Below are 18649 nucleotides of genomic sequence, written 5' to 3' on the forward strand. Positions count from 1 at the left end.
TTATTATTATAAATTCCTTGCTTGTCGGCCTCCCCAACTCCTCCCTCCACAGGTTGCAGATCATCCAGAACTCTGCAGCCCGTGTCCTCTCCCGCACGAGGCTCCGTGACCCTATCAGCCCCCATCCTCGCCCGACTCCACTGGCTTCCCATCACACAGAGGATACAGTTCAAAGCCCTCCATGGTCTTGGTCCCCCTTACCTCTGCGACCTCCTAACCCCTACCATCCTGCTCGCTCCCTCCACTCAGCGGGCTCCAGCCTGCTTCACGTCCCTTGCCTCGCTCGACCCACTATTGGCGGGCGGGCCTTTTTCCACTCAGCCCTCACCCTCTGGAACCGCATCCCACAGTCCCTCCGCCTCGCCCCCTCCTCTTCCTCCTTCAAGAACCATCTCAAGACCCTCTTCTTCGACTGTGCTTTCGATCTCCCTGCCCTCCACCCTCCCTGACCCTGACTCCCAGCTCGGGTCCAAAACTCTTGTCTGTCCAGCGCCTTGGGACATCCTCCCAACGTGAAAGGCGCTGTACAAATGTAATTTTATTGTTGTTGAGTGACCAAATGCTGTAATTTCTATAAATCTAAGAGTAGCAAACCTGCTAGCAAGCCTTAAATGACAGTAGTGAAATGATATTGATTCTCTGAATGGAATGGAGGTTAAAGGCACTGCTTGGTGAAGTGCCGATTGAATCCTGCTTAGCCGAACTCACTTAGCCGGGTCAGAAGTTGAGATTAACAATAATAATAATATCCTTGCATTTGATAATAGCCTTTTATCATGTCTTCAAGACGTCTCAAAGCGCTTCACAGAATATACTGTGAAGAGAAGTGACTGTGTATTTAGATTGCTACAATTAGGTTCAGTGCTCCTGGATTTGGGAATGGAAAGGGAACAACAACACCAAGATTACATTTGTATAACACTTTTCACATCGGAAGGACGTTCCAGGGCGCTGGAAGGAGGGAGAAACGAAAAAAATTGACTACTGCTGGCTGCCTGGTGGGAGAGAGCCTTGGGCTGTTCCCAACAGTTTTCCCCACTGATAAAATTGGATTGCTGTGAACATAAGAGTAATTGTACTGTGTGACAACTGTGTATTTTCCCAGCAATTTGAAGAGGGCGGGGGGATGAGAACAGAGAGGGGAAAAGAGGCAGAATTAACTGTTTTTTGTTTCAGGCTCAAATACATTTGTGAGTGCTGTTTGCTTTACAGCTTGATTGCTTCCAACTCAGAAGGACTGGATCCCATGACCCATCTCTTGACAGCTATATTTAGCTCCTGCGCAAATCAGACCTTCCGGATTCCTGGCCAATAAATCCCCCCAAAAAATTTGGTCACTCACTCCATGGCCACTTGTGGGACATCACTGTGCGCAAATTGGCTGCCGCGTTTCGCTCACAAAATACATAGTCAACCCACTTTACAAGATATCCTATGAAAAGCTTTGAGACGTTTTGAGGATGTGATAAGGCACTATATCAGATGCAAGGATTATTATTAAAATTATTATTTCCAGTATTTCTCTCGCATTATAACACTGGTTCAAGAAGGTGCTTCAACATTACTGGATTAAGTTCTCTGGGACCCTACCCTGCATGAAGGGCGCTATATAAATGCTAAATGCAAGTTGTTGTTAAATTCAATGCATAAAAAATGCAATACAGTGTTATCGCCATCCACACCATACAGTTAGCAATAATGAAAAGAAAATCTCTTCTATTTTGTTGCCAGCAGTAATATCTGAATAATAGCTGAAGGCAGAAAAATTGACTTGTCTTCATGACAAACACATCAGGAGCGTTAAATAAACAACCTAATATTGGGGGGAGGGAAGAGAAGAAGTGTTCCCCACATTCTCCAGCAGGAATCACTTTAGCACTAAGAAACGAAGACCCAGATTGACTTTCCTCACAATCAAAGGCATTGAGAACAATTGCTAATCCAGTAATGATCAGCTAAATCAGTTTAACTGCCTGGGATTTCAACCAATGACCTTCTGGTCAAAGCTTAATGCTGATCTGGGTGTGGTGTCCTCTGGACATCTTTATGTTCAAACAAAGAAATGGATAATGTCCCTTGTGCTCAACAGCGTCATTGAAATGCAATACATCACACACAACAACGATGGCTGAGTGGTTGAGGATTAATTGAACCCAAGCCACATGTCACTGGCAAAGAGATTGTTTATCTATCTCGACAAAAAAAGTGTCAGTGCAAATTTCCATTTGAGTCGCTGTTTGTTGTGGTGCAGCTCCTCCGTTTGGTTTTCTGTCTTTTCCTAAATGCTGGCATAAGATACCTCTAAGCAAAGTGAGAGGCAAATGAGGAAATAAGATCCGGGAGGAAAGTGCTACAGCAGATGCAATAGGGATTCAAAGCCGAGGTATGTAGATACAGTGGCATCTTTCGTAACTATGAGTTTAGCTTTGCCCTTGTTTCTGTGGCAAAGGTGACAGCTTAGGCTCAATAAGCCAAACGGCCCTCTAGCACCCTGATGCCACCCGCCTGATAAGGTAAATCAATTTATGAGATCTACAAGGTGCCTAAAGAAGCTCAGTGCTTATCTGTGCTGTTTAGGATGTGGCCAATGCCAACATGAGTTGGGTCAGGTATTAAGAAAGGGTATGACTAAATATTTCCTTGATCACCTCCACCCATAGTCCCTCTCCCAGTGACGTAGATCGTTGTGCCAGGAGATAAACAACAACAAAATTATATTCATAGAGCGCCTTTCACGTCGGGAGGACGTCCCAAGGCGCTGGACAGTCAGGGGTACGGACCCGAACATGGGGGCGGGTAGGGGTGAGGGAATGCAGAGAGGTGGGAGGGCAACTGAAGGCACGATCGAAGAGGAGGATCTTGAGAGCCACTTCAAAGGAGGCAAGGAAGGAAGCAAGGCGAAGGGACTGTGGGATGGAGTTCCTGAGGGTGACAGCAGAGAGGCTGAAAGCCCTGCCACAATGGTACGGCAGGTCGGGCGGGAGACATGGAGAAGGCCGGAGCCCGCTGAACGGAGGGAGTGGGCAGGTTGGTAGGGAGTCAACAAGTCAGAGAGGTAGGAGGTGGCAAGGCCATGGATGGCCTTAAAGGTGAGGACGGGGATCTTGAACTCAATCCTCTGGGGGATGGGGAGCCAGTGGAGTCGGGCGAGGGTGGGAGTGATGGGGTCACGGAGCCTGGTACGTGAGAGTACACGAGTTAAAGAGTTTGGATGATCTGCAGCTTGTGAAGGGAAGAGTTGGGAAGGCCCATGAGGAGGGAGTTTCCATAATCGAGCCTTTGATGTGAAAAATGCGTAGGTGAAGGTTTCGACAGCCTGAGGGGTGAGGCAGTGGTGGAGTCTGGCAATGTTGTGGAGGTTGTGGTAGGCAGTGCCGGTCATGGGGCGGATGTGGGGGAGAAAGGACAGTTCAGGTTCCAGCAAGATACCCAGGTTCCTGACTGGCTTAGTGAGATTGAGTGTGCAGCCGTGGAGGCTGATGCTGCCAGTGCCTGAGCAGCGGAGGTGTTGGCGCGAGTCGATCAGGAGGGCCTCGGTCTTACTGAGGTTCAGTTGGAGAAAGTTGTCCCTTGACCAGGACTTGATGTCGGACAGGTAGTCGGTCGGAATCCCAATAGTCCTGGAGTTCAGGTGGAGGCAGAGAAATAGAGTTGGGTGTCATCCGCATACATGTGGAAATTTACCCCATGTCTGTGGATGATGTCGCCAAGGGGGAGCATGTAGAGGGTGAAGAGGAGGGGAACGAGGACAGAGCCCTGAGGAATGACACATGAGACAGTGCGGGGGCTGGAGGAGAAGGCGCTTGCAGAGACGAAGTGGAGGTGGTGTGAAAGGTAGGACCTGAACAGTCAAGGACAGAACCTTGAAGGTTGAGGTGGGAGGAGAGGTGATAGACGAGGATTGAATGTCCACAGTATCAAAGGCGGCGGAGAGGTCGAGGAGGACGAGGAAGCAGAAGGAGCCCTGGTCAGGATGTAGTTTGTGACCTTGACCAGAGCAGTTTCCGTGCACGGAAACCTGATTGGAGGGGCTCATGGAGGGAGTGGGAGGAAAGTCTGCAAATGGGCGTGGGTTTTGTTTTGCACAATATCAGAAAGGCTTAAGAGACTATAATTTCCTTAATTCTCTCTTATTTGCTGGGGTCCGAGTAGATAAGTTCCATTGCACAGCTCCAGAGGCTACACCCCTCGTGTGACTTAGATCACCACAATTAAACACAATAATAAAATGTACTCTGATCCTAGTCACGCTAACCGAAATGTCACCCGCTCATCCAAAAGATATACTCTCTTCTGTCCATTGCCTCCATCACAAGAGTGCATGTATTTCAGGGTATATAATCATGTAAAGTTTCACACAGGACTCCGCAGTCAAACCTCTTAAAATCTTTATTAGAAAAGAAAAATTGCTTCTCATCGTCCTCATCGGAAAAAAAATAGGAATTCTTGTGTTTGATTTTGTGCCTTATCACGTCACTGGGACATCTCAAAGTGCATCACAGAAATGGTACTGTGCAGCATTTCTTCCCCATGCAATGGTGGTACCATAAAGGACCCCTTTGCTCTTGGTCCACAGAAAATTTACAGCACAGAAGAAGGCCATTCAGCCCATCTCGCATAACCATTTTTTTGATTATTTAACAGATAAGTCACCAAGTTTCCTTTGGTTGTCTAGTGGACAAAGGTCCCGCCTCCTGCAGTGCTAAGTCACATGAACCAGAGAGTAGACATACTGCATTGTCAGAGGTGCTCTCTTTTGCATGAGACTTTAAACTAAGGTCCTGTTTGCCTGATTATGAGTTCATTTAAAGACCCGAATTATACTTCATTGAAAAGAGAAGAAAGTTCTAGGGTTCTGATCAAAAACCCCCCAGATCAACTCATTAATCACCACTTTGGTATTTGTGAGGCCTTTCTTGCACGTTTGCTTACAAAAGCAGTACTCATGCCATCATATTCCCCTCTTCTATAAACCCTCTATTCTTCGTGTTTTCTCCTCATGACATTTCTCCTCATGTGGGCAGCAATTTTTCTCATAAGTAATCAAGTGTTACTTAGCGTTTTAGCCTGGACCATTTCTGGGAGCCCAATACCTGAGGAGGCAAATGTACCATGTACACAGAGATGCACGGTACAGAAACAGACCATTTCGTCCAACTCAACTGTGCTGTTGTTTATACTCCACACAAGCCCTTACCCTCCTATTCCCCTCTCCCCTCATGTGTGCATCGTTTGGGGTGCAGCAGCATTTCAAAGTGGTTCACAAGATATACCAGGTCACTACTTCCAGCAAATGCAGTAGCCAATTTGCACACAGCAACGTCCCACAAACAGCCGTGATGGCAATAACCAATTTTATCTGGAGGATTGTTGGTCAGGACCTCAGGAGAAACTCCCTTCTCTTTTCGAATAGTGCCATAGGATCCTTAAAGTCCACAGCTGAACAGGTTTAACGTCTCATCCAAAGGGACGGCACTTGCACCAGTTTCTTGTACGTGAAAGTATACATAACAGTATTTAAAGGAGGTACTTTCTCAGTTAATGGAGCACGCGTATGTTTTCCCTCAAGTCATTAATCATAACAGGATCGATGAATCCTGTTGGGAAACACCATAAACTGGATGCCAGTGTATTGATTCTGGATGATTTACTTCCCAGCTTTTAATTGATCTGCGTCTGATTTGCAAGTGAACCTGCTGCCCAGTGTGCAGTATTATTGCTGCCGGTTACGTGTGCAGCTGAGGCAATCACAGGTCACAGCTAAAGCCTTGGAGCTATCGCACTTGCCCTTATTCCAGTTCTCTGAGCTCAGCCACAAATTCTTATGAGAGGCGTTCAGAACAAACTGTGGTTATTCCATGAACTGAGCTAAACTGTCAGCCACATGAGCGACAGTATTCATGCTGTACTGTTTCTCTCTTACTGACTACTCAATTTCAGAGCAAGTGATAGGACGCTGTGTGCGGCGTTTGTTTGAATTATTGTCACAGCAGTTAAAATGTGAAGTCGTTCAGTTTAGGGCATTTTTTGGGTTTCAATACCTGCAGTATTCCACCTTGAGGTAAAACTACATTTTGCATCTGTTTTTATACCAGTAGGATTACACAGAGTTATACAGCACGGGAATAGGCTATTCAGTCCAACTAGTCCACACAGATGTTTGTCCTCCACATGATACCCTCCCATTATTCCCCTTCTCTCTCAAGTGTGCATTAAGTTTCCTCTTATGTACATTGATGCTATTTGCTTCAACCACAGCTTCAGGCAGCAAGTTCCACATCCTCACTCTCTGCGTGAAGCAGCTCCTTCTAAAATCTCTATTAGATCTATCGCTGGATAACTTATATTTATGTCTTTTAGTTTTGGACTCACCAACAAGTGGAAACAATCTGTCAATATCCACCTGATGAAAGCCAATATCCCACAGGAGAGCCAAAGTTAAATGGGTGGGGTGGGGGGGGGTGCTTCTGGCTGGGGCACCAGGAGCACCCTCCACTTTTTGAATAGCTTTTAAGGGATATTTAACCTCCACCTGAAGAACAGGCAGAGGTGAACATTTTTCTGATTCAAATCATGAAAGTGCATACAAATAATACAGGCAACACCAAAGAAAAAAAAACCAAGCAGCAAAGAGCTGATAAGTTTGTGGCTCTACACTAACAGGTCTTCTTCCTCTGGAAGATAATCTTCTGGAGATAATCCTTAATTTATCCCCTCTTGTCAGCAATAGTTAATGAGGTAATGCCGATCAGTGGAAATGATCTTCATTTATCCAATCGAACCATTAAAAATAAGGTTTACTTTTCATACAGCTTCTTTCACATTGGGAGGATGTCTCAAAGTGGTTCACATCATTTTACTGTAAAGTTTAATAACTAACACAGCAGCCAATATGCATACAGCCATGAAGTGAATGACCAATATTTTATTTGGGATAATTGAAGAGCAGGACACCGGGAGAAACTCCCTTCGTTTTTTCAATAGTGCCATGGGACCTTGAAGTAAGTCAACAAAATAATAATCCTTTACTTGATATAGTATCTTTCAGGTCAGAAGGATGTCTCAAAGTACTTCAAAGGATTTGCCTGTAAAGCATAGTGACGATATATTTTGTTGGCAAACAAGCCCTCTCAGAGTCAAAAATGCAAAGCTGTATAACAGCTGCCTTCATTGTTTTTAAAAGAAGCTTCAGTAATACACGGTGTTATTCCTGATCAATTATTTGCGGAAGGGAAGACGGGTTCTTCTTGGGAACATGCGAGAAAAAAAACAGGCAAGTTGTAAGCCTAAGTTATGCAGCGAGAGGTCAGAAACTTGATTCTTTTCACTTGTTAAGTACGTCTAGTCTGGGCAAAACAAAAGATTTACTGTTATGTTCAAATTGTCTTTGTGCCATTTCCAATTATGCAGGTTCTGTAAACTCTTGTTTTCATGCCACTGAGTACAACAAATAAGGAAGATGTGTGAATGAGTGCCAGGCAACAACACAGCGTTCATTGAAATCTGCTGCCAGATGGAAGAGTAAATAATACACTAGTGCATCCATCCAACTGCATTTATGTTCGCTTTTATGCAGTGTATAATTTTGTTTGACTCGCGTTTTCAGTCAGTTTCCATAATCTGCCCTTCTTAAGATCAGTGCTTGACCTACGAAAAGGCTAAGATGCTTCCAGCTAAAATCGAGAGGCTGGCAAAGAGAGAATTGTGCACTAGCAATGCCCAAGCAAGACTTAACAGTACTTTCATTGACGAGGGCTACGCTATCTCGGCTGGTCTCCTCATCAATGGAGGTAGCATGCTCAAACGACTCAATTTAAAGTACGACTCCCTTGCACTTATATAGCGCCTTTCATATAGGGGAACCTCTCAAAGTGGCCCACCATCAGCAGTTGGTCCTTTCCATTCCAGAATCCCTCTGCCTCACCCCCTCCCTTGCCTCCTTCAAGACCCGTCTCAAGACTTTCCTTGTTGATCGTGCTTTTGGTCACCTTCCCACCCCCATCTCCACCCCTCTGGATTGCAACAACCAGCTCGGGTGGACACCCTTAACTGTCCAGCGCTTTGTGTTGTAATTCTGACGTGAAAGGCAAATGTGACTTTGTTGTTGTTGTTGTGCCACAGGGACCAAACACCAAGTGGAGGGGGCAAGGCAGAGGGGCTTTGATACAAAGTTCTACCGGGTAGGGGCATAGTGGCAGAAGGCTCAGACACCAATGCTAAAGCAGAGGGGGCAAGGAATGCATGGTAGATGCAAGTTAGCCATCTCACTGGCTGGCCCACCTTCCCACGGCACAGCGACGTCTTGCCAGGCAACTGCTGGAGATCTCGAGGGATGCTGACTGCCTTCTGCTAGAGTGGCCGGCTCTGCCATCATCTCTCCTCCCCATGTAGCTGATTCAGAATGACAGCAGTTTATTGAGCAACTGACCACACAAGTCAAGAAGGTCACTGGTTCAGTCTCTCAATAATAATAATAATCCATGCATTTGGTCAGATGCAGGGGTTGATATATAGTAAACTGTTGTTACTGTGTACTTTGTAAGTAAAATGCAGCAGCCAATTTGCGCACAGGCATATCCCTCAAACAGCCCTGAAGTGAGTAGCTAATTTTATTTTGGGTTTGTTAGGTAGGACACCAGGAGATCTCCCTTCTCTTTTCAAATAGTGCCAAGGGATGGTTAAACTCCATCTGACCAGGCAGACCCCCAACACTTAGTATAACACCCCAACACAGCACTAGAGTGTCGGCAAGATGACAGGAGTTCAAAGTGCAAGCATGAATCCACAACCTTTTGATTCAGAGGCAAAAGTGCAACCCGCTGAAGCTGGGAGAAACCAAACAAATCATCTCCGTAAATTCCTTATGATGGATAACTAGCAAAATGTATCTGTCAACCGAACAATGATTTTGCAAGACCTCCCAACACACACACAATTTAACACCAAGGCCACTTTTAGGTTTTGGTGCAGAATTTTAACCATGGTTCTCAGGGGACACTTACTGAAAGATAACCATCACATCAGCAGCATTTTTTAAATCAGTATTTTTTTAAAAAACCTAAGTAAAGTTTCAGCTGCTTACTCTGTGTTATTTTTCACATCTGCTGAGGCCGAATTAGTTGCTCTTGTGAGGAGAATGGAGAAGTTCCAACTCCTGGTTTGTTCACTTCCTCTAAACCACAATTCTGAAACACATCATGACCACAATGAAGCGAATCCTCCCGCCCTTGAGGCTTTCAACCTTGCATGCAAGTTGCCTGTCAAACTTTAGCAAACAACTGACTTACTTTCAAATACCTCCATGGCCTCATCCACCCAATCTCTGAGACCCACTGCGCTCCCATTGACCAGGCTGCTCCCTCTGCTCACTAAAAAGCTCCAGCGCCTTGGGACGTCCTCCCGACGTGAAAGGCGCTATACAAATGTAATATTGTTGTTGTTTTTGTAAACACCACATGTCACGCGTTCCCTGCCCAATGTGCCCCAGCTTCAGTGGGTGAGCTTTAGAAACACAGAAACAGGAGTAGGCCAGTCAGCCCCTCGGGCCTGTTCTGCCATTCTATAAGATCATGGCTGATCAGTACCTCAAATGCAATTACCGGCCCTTAATAATAATAATAATCCTTGCATTTGATATAGCGCTTTTCACGTCTTCTAGACGTCCCAAAGCCTTCACAGAATATACTGTAGAGTGAATTGACTGTATATTTGTGGGCGAATGCGGCAGCCAATTGTGCACAGCAATTGCCTCATATCCCTTAATACTGTGACCTAACAAATAACTTTCAGACTTGTGCTTCCTGCTTGTGCTTTCTGGAACTCCAGCCTGGAGTGCCTCCACTTTCCTCCTCCCACTCCAACTTCAAAACCTGACCTTTTTTTGATGCACTACGGCCATCTACCCCCACTCCCCCCCCACCCCCCTCACATATACACACAGTTTGGGCTCTCGGTCAGCTGTGTGAAGCGCCTTGAGACATCCTCCCAACATGAGAGGTGCTTTATTGTTGTTGCTGCCTCCAAGGAAGAAGCCCGTATGTGAATCCTAAACGTTATTCAGTCCACAGTACATACGCACAAATCAGTAGTTATTAATGGGATTAACGCAGACTCAAAAGGAAAGAGGTGAAAGGTGACATTTACTTTCTATGTTCATGTGATATGGGTAGTGCCATTCAATAGAACCACATCAAAGTAAAGGTATGAATAAATATAATGTTCCTTCAGCAAACAATAAAGCTATTTCACTAGATTGCCCAATGTTTATGTTACAAACAAAAAGTCACACACCACACATAATTCGCAGGCCTTTTGCTGTCAAGCTGCATGATGAAAAACACCAGTAATCTCAATCGGCTAACAAACTTAGTATTGTTGCAGATAATATTACAAGGAGACTAAAATTTCCTTACTTCCTATCCTTTAACCTAATAAATCTGCTCCAGTCCACACAGTGACCTTCAGGTATAGTTACTACTTCCAACATAGAAAGCCTGGCACCACCTGCTTCCACGTAATGTGATCACTGAGCGACAGATGATGATATGCTGGGGCTGCCTTTTTCAGACAGATTAAAAATGAGCCTTCACATTTGGTAAAGATCATTACCCAAGGGCAGCCCTAGCAGAATGCCAGATGAGATAGGTTTGATAATAATGATACCTGCATTTGATAAAGCATAAATAAAGTTGAAATGTCTCAAAGTGCTTCCCAGATAATTATAATAATCCTTGCATTTGATATAGCGCCTTATCATGCCTTCTAGATGTCTCAACGCGCTACACAGAATATAATGTGAACTGATTGTTTATTTTGTGGGAGAAACGCTATAAAATGAAGCAATAGTGTCTTTGTAGGCAAACGTTGCAACCAGTTTGCACACAGAAATGTCCCACAAACAGCTACAAGATGAAAGATCAATTTATCACACCATGGAGACATCTCAAAGCACTTCACAGGATATACTGTAAAGTGAATTGAGCATGTATTTTGCGGGCAAATGCGGCAGCCAATTTGCGCACAGCAATAGTATTTTTGATCCACTGTGGTGCATGTGCTCTAACGAATACGCTATATGTAGGCAAATTGACTGCTGCAATTTGTTTACAAAATACGGTCACTACATTTTACGGTAAATCCTGTGAAGCACTTTAAGACATCCTCCTGACGTGAAAGGAGTAAGGATTATTATTTTTCAATAGTTTGATATGATAAATAAAGACCATTTAAATTGATTGGCATTCACATCGCTTGAGTCACAGGCCAGTCAGTTCTGAGAAACTGCGATCCTCCAAAAATGTAAAAGGGCAGAAGCATGGGAGACGAAACAACATTGCTGAGAGTCAACTGTCTCAGGGTACTGACCACAATATTGCAGTATTTCCAATCATGTTAAAATTAACTATTTACCCAGAAAACAGTTGTGGAAAATTAGCGTCGTAGAACCACTAACCTCTGTCCACAGCTATGACTGTGGAGAAAATGTTAAGAAAACTGAATTTCCTGTTGGGTTCGTTTCTTTAATGTTTATTTATTAACTCACATTGTAGCACAAGGGAGATCAACCTCCTGTGAAACCAGTGAACCATAGATAATCATAGATAAAGTTGTGTGTGGTATGTGAAGACTTCTATAGCCACTATGAGCAAAGCAGCTCAAACTCACCATGCCACACAATCTCAGCTCACATTCTCCAGGACTCAGGCCAAAAGCAATGAGACAGCAGAATCTTTTTAAATTGTGTGTAATGCAGGAAAAATGTTTAAAAGGGAAAAAAATGGATGCAAATGAGTGATGTGAATACAGTAAAACTCGCACAAATCTGATCTGTATAAATCGTATGATCACCTAAGTTATACATCTGCCCAAGTTCCGTTCAAGAGTTTAACGACATAACTCATACTTAAATAATAAATAATCCTTGTATTTGATATAGCACTTTTCACATCTTCTAGACATCTCACACCATATACTGTAAAGTGAATTGACTATATAGTTGTGGACGAAAAGTGGCAGCCAATTGCGCACATCAGTGTCCCACAAACAGTCGTGGATTGAAGTGACCAATGTTTTTATTATTTTTTTCTCCAGGGATTATTGTACTTTGTACAAGTCATATTAAATGTATGGTCCCAACCAATACGATTTATGTGAGGTTTACTGTAATAATATTTTGTAGAGTCCTTTCTGACTCGGACAATACAATAGGGAAACAATAAGTACCAACTGTGATGATAGATAATTGCGAAATCCCATCAGAGACCCACACCGTCAATATCTACACACGAAACAGTGACAAAAAATCAGCCTTCTGCGATGTTGCTGAACGCCCAAAGTAAGCTTCCCACAACAACAAAAAATTGCATTCAGCAAAAAGAGGGAAGGCAACAAAACTGTCAAGAAAGCATAATTATTAGATGTTAGGAAAGATGCTTCTGCACATTTCTAAAAGAGGGAGACGCTTGTAAGACTGCAAATCGCATGACCATTAAAAATACTCATCTCGGCTTCCTGAAAGCAAGCAGGAAATGACACAAAATCCGAATTAGCAGAAATGTCATTTTGAAAGGACAGAGCAGGAGAACTGCAACATGGTATCACAAAACAGATTTGGTTACAGATGGCTCTTTGGACAATAACAATTGTCCTCGCAGAACAACAACACTGCAGTACTCCTATTACAGGATCAAGTGATTTGTTGAGGGGGCCATCAGAGAGTGACAATTACTCCACAGAAAGTACAATAACAACTTGTAGTTATATAATAATAATCCTTGCATTTGATATAGCACCTTATCATGTCTTCGCAACGTCTCAATATGGCTCACAAAATATAATGGTCGTGGACTGAGTGACCAATTTATTATTTTTTAAAAAGAATTATTACCCCCAGAAAATCGATCTGCCAATTGACTAACAACTGGGTTCCTACTTACTGCTGGATAAACTGAGCCATGTGGAGTAAGGAAACCTATCCAACATTTCACCTTGCCGGGAATCGGACACAGGTCTCTCACTTGCGAGGAGATGGTTTAACCACTGAGCTACCGGACTCCTGTATAGCGTCCTTCACATTGAGCAGTGGGGGGAGGGGAGAGGAAGAAGGTTTGGTGATCAGTGGCACGGTCAAAGCTGTAGGGCGTAAAGGCAGAAAGAGAGGAGGGCGATCGAGTGTTAGAAGAAGGGAGTTCCAGAGTTTAGGGGCACAGGAACTGAAGTCTTGGCCATTGATAGTGGTGCAGAGAAGGGGGGGTGGGTTGGGGGGGAAGGGGGGGGACATATAACAAGTCTGAGATAACTGAGTGGAGTGAGCGAGAAGAGTAAGATAGGAGATGATAGGACAGAAATAGTGGGTGCCAGGGAGTGGATGGATTGGAAGGTGAGGACCTTGAAATCTATCAGCTGGAGACATAAGCCGTCGGAGACTGTCTAGGACTGGGTGATGGGTGTATGGATTTTAGTGCAGGTGAGGAGACATTGGTAGAAGCCACAGAGCTTCTGTTTATCCACATCGAGTTTGAGGGAATTTGGATCATCCAGGCCTTTAATATAATAAAATATAATATAATATGGAATTCTCAGGGGATCCAATACAGGTTATCACAAATACGTAAATCTTAAAAGCACAAATTTCTCACTCCCAGAACTGCACTGGAGTGTCAGCTCAAAGTTTTGAGGTGTGGCTTGATACTAGAGACATTTCCTGTAATTACAGGATGTGTACAACTCAGTTCCTGTAAATTAAACTCCTTCTTTTCACTTGCTTACTCTGCAACAAGATGAGCTCACCTCTTGAACAACTTGCAACTTCAATGTTATTTTAAAATCTATTTGCGCATCGACAACAAAAGTTAGTTCATCTACCACATGTGTCGTCCTTAATCTCTGAGGGAGATTAAACCTCTACTGGATACAGCAGGGGCTGTGACAACCTAATTCACTAGAATAAAGGGCTCACTATGCTGAATGTCAGTTCAAGAAGGCAGCACTTCATAATACTATAAAAGCTGTTCTTGGATACTTGAGTTGAGTTGAGGGCTACAAAACTAAATTGTTGATTCTTCAGGGTTGAGTCGAGTGGCTTCCTGGACTGTTTTTCCAACCAATAATGATTAAAAGATAGCTAATCCGCTCAACAGTCATATCACTAATTGGAAATTCTGTAGGTTAGTGAATCATATCAGATCCTCCATCTGTGATAACGGATTTGGACTCTCACAAGCTCAGAGCCAAAGAGTCCCAAGAACCAGATTTTCGTAACTCACTGGGGAATAAGCAGAATTACATTGCACCTTTGTTTTGCCCAAATATTGTGAAGGAATCTAGGAATTCAAGGAAACGGAAGAAAATCAGAGGAATGGTTTCATCCAGAAACAGACAAGCTCTGAAAAGCAAACATTTTCTACTTGAACAATGAAGTGGCGGATTGTACAAATTACTCAGCTTCTTTGCATCATCTTATGTTATATTTGTGGAACCAAGTACCCGCTGGCATTCAATGCTAATTCTCTATTCATGAGCACAGAACAGATTAAGAAATCTCATCTTCAAATTTGGGATGAACAATGAGTTAGCCCCTCAGCTGGGGTGTTTCAATTGGCCTCTGCGCCCCTGAAATCAGTCAGGGTTTCCTCAACTGACAAGTATACAATAATCCTTCCATTTGATACATTGCCTTCTGTCAGCGAAATGTCTCAACGTGCTTCACAGGATTCACCGCAGCGTGTATAGACCGTGTACTTGTAGGCAAACGCAGCAGTCAATTTGTGCACTGTACACAATATCCCACAAACAGCCACAATGTGTTTCTGAGTGTCAAATGACGACAGGATGAGGCTTGGCTACAACCTACAGTCAGTCAGCAATTCCAACATTCACTGTCAAGGTTCAAACATGGCTGCTTGCCTCACGTACTGGAGGTGATCTATGGAAGGGAAATAGTAGCCAAGACATCTTCAGAATGAGAAAAACGCATGATCAAAAATCTGCAAGATTAAACTGGTCACTTTCGTGACCTTCAAGAACAATGACTATTTTGTCTGAGGAAGTTCAAGTATTTTGACTCCATGCAAAAGATAAAATCCCAAGACTGCTGCCGAAAGCATGAAAAAAAGATGAGCAAAGACACAATTTGGAAGGAGCTCTTATCCACATTGGAGTGGGAGATCGTCTAAACAAAACAGCGTTACAAAAGTGAAGGCAACACATCATATTTTACATGGAAGTCACGCAAATGACAATCAGTAGGAGTTTAGTATCGAACACTCGGTGAACTGACATATTTCCAATTAATTTTTAAAAAAAAGGATGTCACTGTGCAAGGCTCTTCACAGCACAAAGTCTTATTTGTACTCAATTGATCTCCATGGTAACCCAAAAAATCATCATGGAAAATTATATTGCGATCAAAAGCATTTGCAGGCTGACCCTGCACCATTTCTGAACAAGCAAATGTTTTTTGCTGCTGCATTAACAGTGAGCTATAAACCCAGGTAACCAGAGAGTACTTAGGGAATCTGAAATGCAATTTACGTGTCTGGAAAGTCCATTAGCAACACAATGGTGAATAGATTTTGAACAATCAAAATGATAAATCTTCTCTTGACACAGTCCCCCACCTAACACCACCCCTGAATGTGGGTGTTTCGTTTAGGCCTTGTACTTTGTGCCTTTGATAACAGGAAGTGTAGAAATGTCTTCCTGCCACTGTGTCAGTTGAAATTTGTGCTTGTTTCGTGCTGGTATTTCCAAGTTTTATTGTGTGCGCGGCAGGAACTCACATGCAACACAGAAAGGAGAGCATTCAAACGGCTCCTAATTTCATGAAGCGCACCACGTGATTTGTAACAACGACAGTGAGTTGATCTCTCTCAGGGGCAACAGCGGGCACTATAGTTATAATAATAATAATAATCCTTGCATTTGATATAGCGCTTTTCACGTCGGGAGGACGTCCCAAAGCGCTTCACAGAACACACTGTAAAGTGAATTGACTGTATATTTGTGGGCGAATGCGGCAGCCAATTGCGCACAGCAATGTCCCACAAACAGTCGTAGATTGAAAATGACCAATTTATTATTATTATTTTTTTTTGGAGGGATTATTATTAGGCGTGTGGAGTAAGGAAACTTGCCCAAGGTTTCGCCCTCTGCCTGGAATTGAACTCAGGTCTCTCACTTGCAAAGCGAGTGCTCTAACCACTGAGCTACAGGACTCCAAAGCTGATTGTGCAGACAAAGTGGAGCTGGTGTGAGAGATAGTTGGCCTTGGAGTCTCCAAACCTTCAGCACCTCTTCCCACCACCCTCCCCCAACATTTAGGCTGACTGTCCACTGAAAGCATAAAAGCAGGAGCCAGGTAAAAATACAAAACTTTATTTTGATGTGTTCCACAGTCAAATTGCTCCATTGACCCTCCCAGTACAGGTTCCCACGTGAAGATGTGTCACTTCGACAAGGTGCTCGAGTATTGCTGGCGCCTACAGAATAGCACCACAGTATGATTCACTGCTCTTGGGACAGGACAGGGGAAGCCCAGAAAAGAAGATGTAATGTCATTACGGCCCATCTCCTCCAACCAAGCATGGCAGTGGACACAACTGGGTTTAACTGAGAACACAAAAAAAAACACAACCATAGGAGTCATACGATTTCAAGACACGACGATGAAATAAAAACGATTTTTGAGAAAGCAACACATTTGCAGCCATTCGCGCTGCTGTCATTATGTTTACGGCATCATCCAGTTAAAATGCTATGAGCGCGTTAATGGTATTAAATGCGATGCACATTCATGAAATGGACCACAGTAAAAGCAGTGGATCCAAAGTGCTATTAAACTTGCATGGCGACGTCATGTGCAATCTGTCAGTATGGAACAATGGAGCGCTGAAAAGTCAGACAAGGTGAAGAGCGACGAGCAACTTATTTTATTGTTTCGAGCGGATCAGATAACTGATGATGTCCTTGGCATCCAGATCAACAAAGTTGATCATGTGTTCCTTCCAATGTAATCAGATACAAAGTGTTTATAGAGTTTTTGAAGCAATTTTCCATGACTTCTTCCGATGAGCCAGGCTCACTGGACTGTCATCAGCAGTGACCTGGAGTACTGGGGACCTGTCCGGCTCAGGAACAGGAATACAGAGACAGCTACAGAGGACTGACTCAATTCCAACATGATGTTACTAAGTCCATCACCTTGGAGTCAATTCAGCTCCAAGGAGACCTCGCTTACCCCCCTTTTCCCCAAAGAGAAGTCAAACCTACCAGCCACAGGCACCGCTTGTGTGTAATTTCTCTCCCACCCCACCCCGCCACCACAATCATGGACCACAATTTACAGTTTCAAATCTACTAGCCACATGGACGTTTAGCAAGGACACAATGTACACAGCATGGAAAAGTGCTCCTCATACTGACCTTAAAAAGTATGAACACATTACAATTACGCTGCGAGAAGACGATTAACCCTTGGAGAATTGTAAATTAGGATTGAATTTGGTAAGGGAAAACTGGAATAATCTGAGACCATAGATTGTCTTAAATCTAACTTGTTGGCTAGACCAGAAAATTTGTACAAACAATTTAGTGCTAAGAATTCTTGTGCAAACATTTGGTGCATTGGTGTTAGCAGTATTAATTGAAAGGAGCGTTTTTTTCTTTTTCATCCAAATCTCTTTAAAATTGGTTCATTGTCTTTATTGCAAGGTGAATGTCATAAAGCTCCTCCACATTGTTATCAGAATATAGCCTTCCCAGCCCTTCTACTTGTACCAGTCTTCGATTAGACTGTGTCTGTACAAAAAGCATGAGCATGGCTCAATTGGTAGCACTCACATTTGGTCTTGGAACTCAGATTTTCTGAGATGCCAACTCCAATGCAGTGCTGGGGGGATGCTGCATTGTTGGAGGTGTTGTCCTTTGTATGAGACATTAAACTGAGGCCCCATCTGCCTGTTCAAGTGGATGTTAAAGATCCCATGGCACAATTCGAAAAGAAAAGGGAATTTCTCTGTGTGCTGGTCAACAAACCCCAAATGAAAAAAAATTGGTCATTCATGTCACGGCTGTTTGTGGGACGCTGCTGTGCGCGAATTCACCGCCGAGTTTGCCCACTGTCACATCACTTTACTGGTAAATCCTGTGAAGCGATTTGGTACGGCCTCCAACGTCAAAGGCGCTATCACAAATGCTGAGGAGTTGGAGGTAAGAGTTTTATTTCAAATTCAGATGGAGTTTACAAGTACACGCAGGCATTGTTTAAGAGTGAAACAAAGGGGTAATCATAAATTAAAGAGCAGCTGATATAGTTAATCAGATGTTATTAAATTTCCCAAAACACACCATTAGTTTATTGTAAATTAAAATAAACAACCGGGAATCTAATCAAGGAAGTCAGATGATGTTATGAGCCATAAAACTAAGGATTGTGTACTTTAAACGGGCATCTGGACAAAAATTAGTGAAAGCTCCATTCCCTCAAAACACATGAAATTTGTGCGGTCATTGTTACAATTTCAATCAAGAATCTTTCACAGGTCATTACTTGGGACAGTCTTTGTCCAGCGAATGTTGCTCAAGTTATTTTACAAAAATGTGACGATGGCTTAGTTATAGAACCTCTGGGAATATAGTGATCCAAGAACTA

The 18649-nt window shown here is 43.4% G+C and overlaps 1 protein-coding gene across 3 annotated transcripts in view; it reads right to left on the reverse strand.

Moving 5' to 3' along the window:
* commd1 (copper metabolism (Murr1) domain containing 1) overlaps positions 1 to 18649 on the reverse strand; it is a 74950-nt gene that overhangs the window by 18880 nt on the left and 37421 nt on the right. The window contains exon 3 of one of the 3 annotated variants that reach the window (XM_042333359.1): positions 16354 to 16608. The exons of the other annotated variants lie outside the window; for them this stretch is intronic. Within the exon in view, the coding sequence (XP_042189293.1) occupies positions 16504 to 16608 (105 nt within the window). The 3' untranslated portion in view covers positions 16354 to 16503. Of the gene's footprint in view, positions 1 to 16353; positions 16609 to 18649 lie in introns of those variants that run through there. 3 annotated transcript variants of the gene reach the window in all.

The sequence above is a fragment of the Callorhinchus milii genome, unplaced genomic scaffold, assembly GCF_018977255.1.
Source record: "Callorhinchus milii isolate IMCB2004 unplaced genomic scaffold, IMCB_Cmil_1.0 Scaffold3, whole genome shotgun sequence".
In the NCBI taxonomy this organism is placed as follows: domain Eukaryota; kingdom Metazoa; phylum Chordata; class Chondrichthyes; order Chimaeriformes; family Callorhinchidae; genus Callorhinchus; species Callorhinchus milii.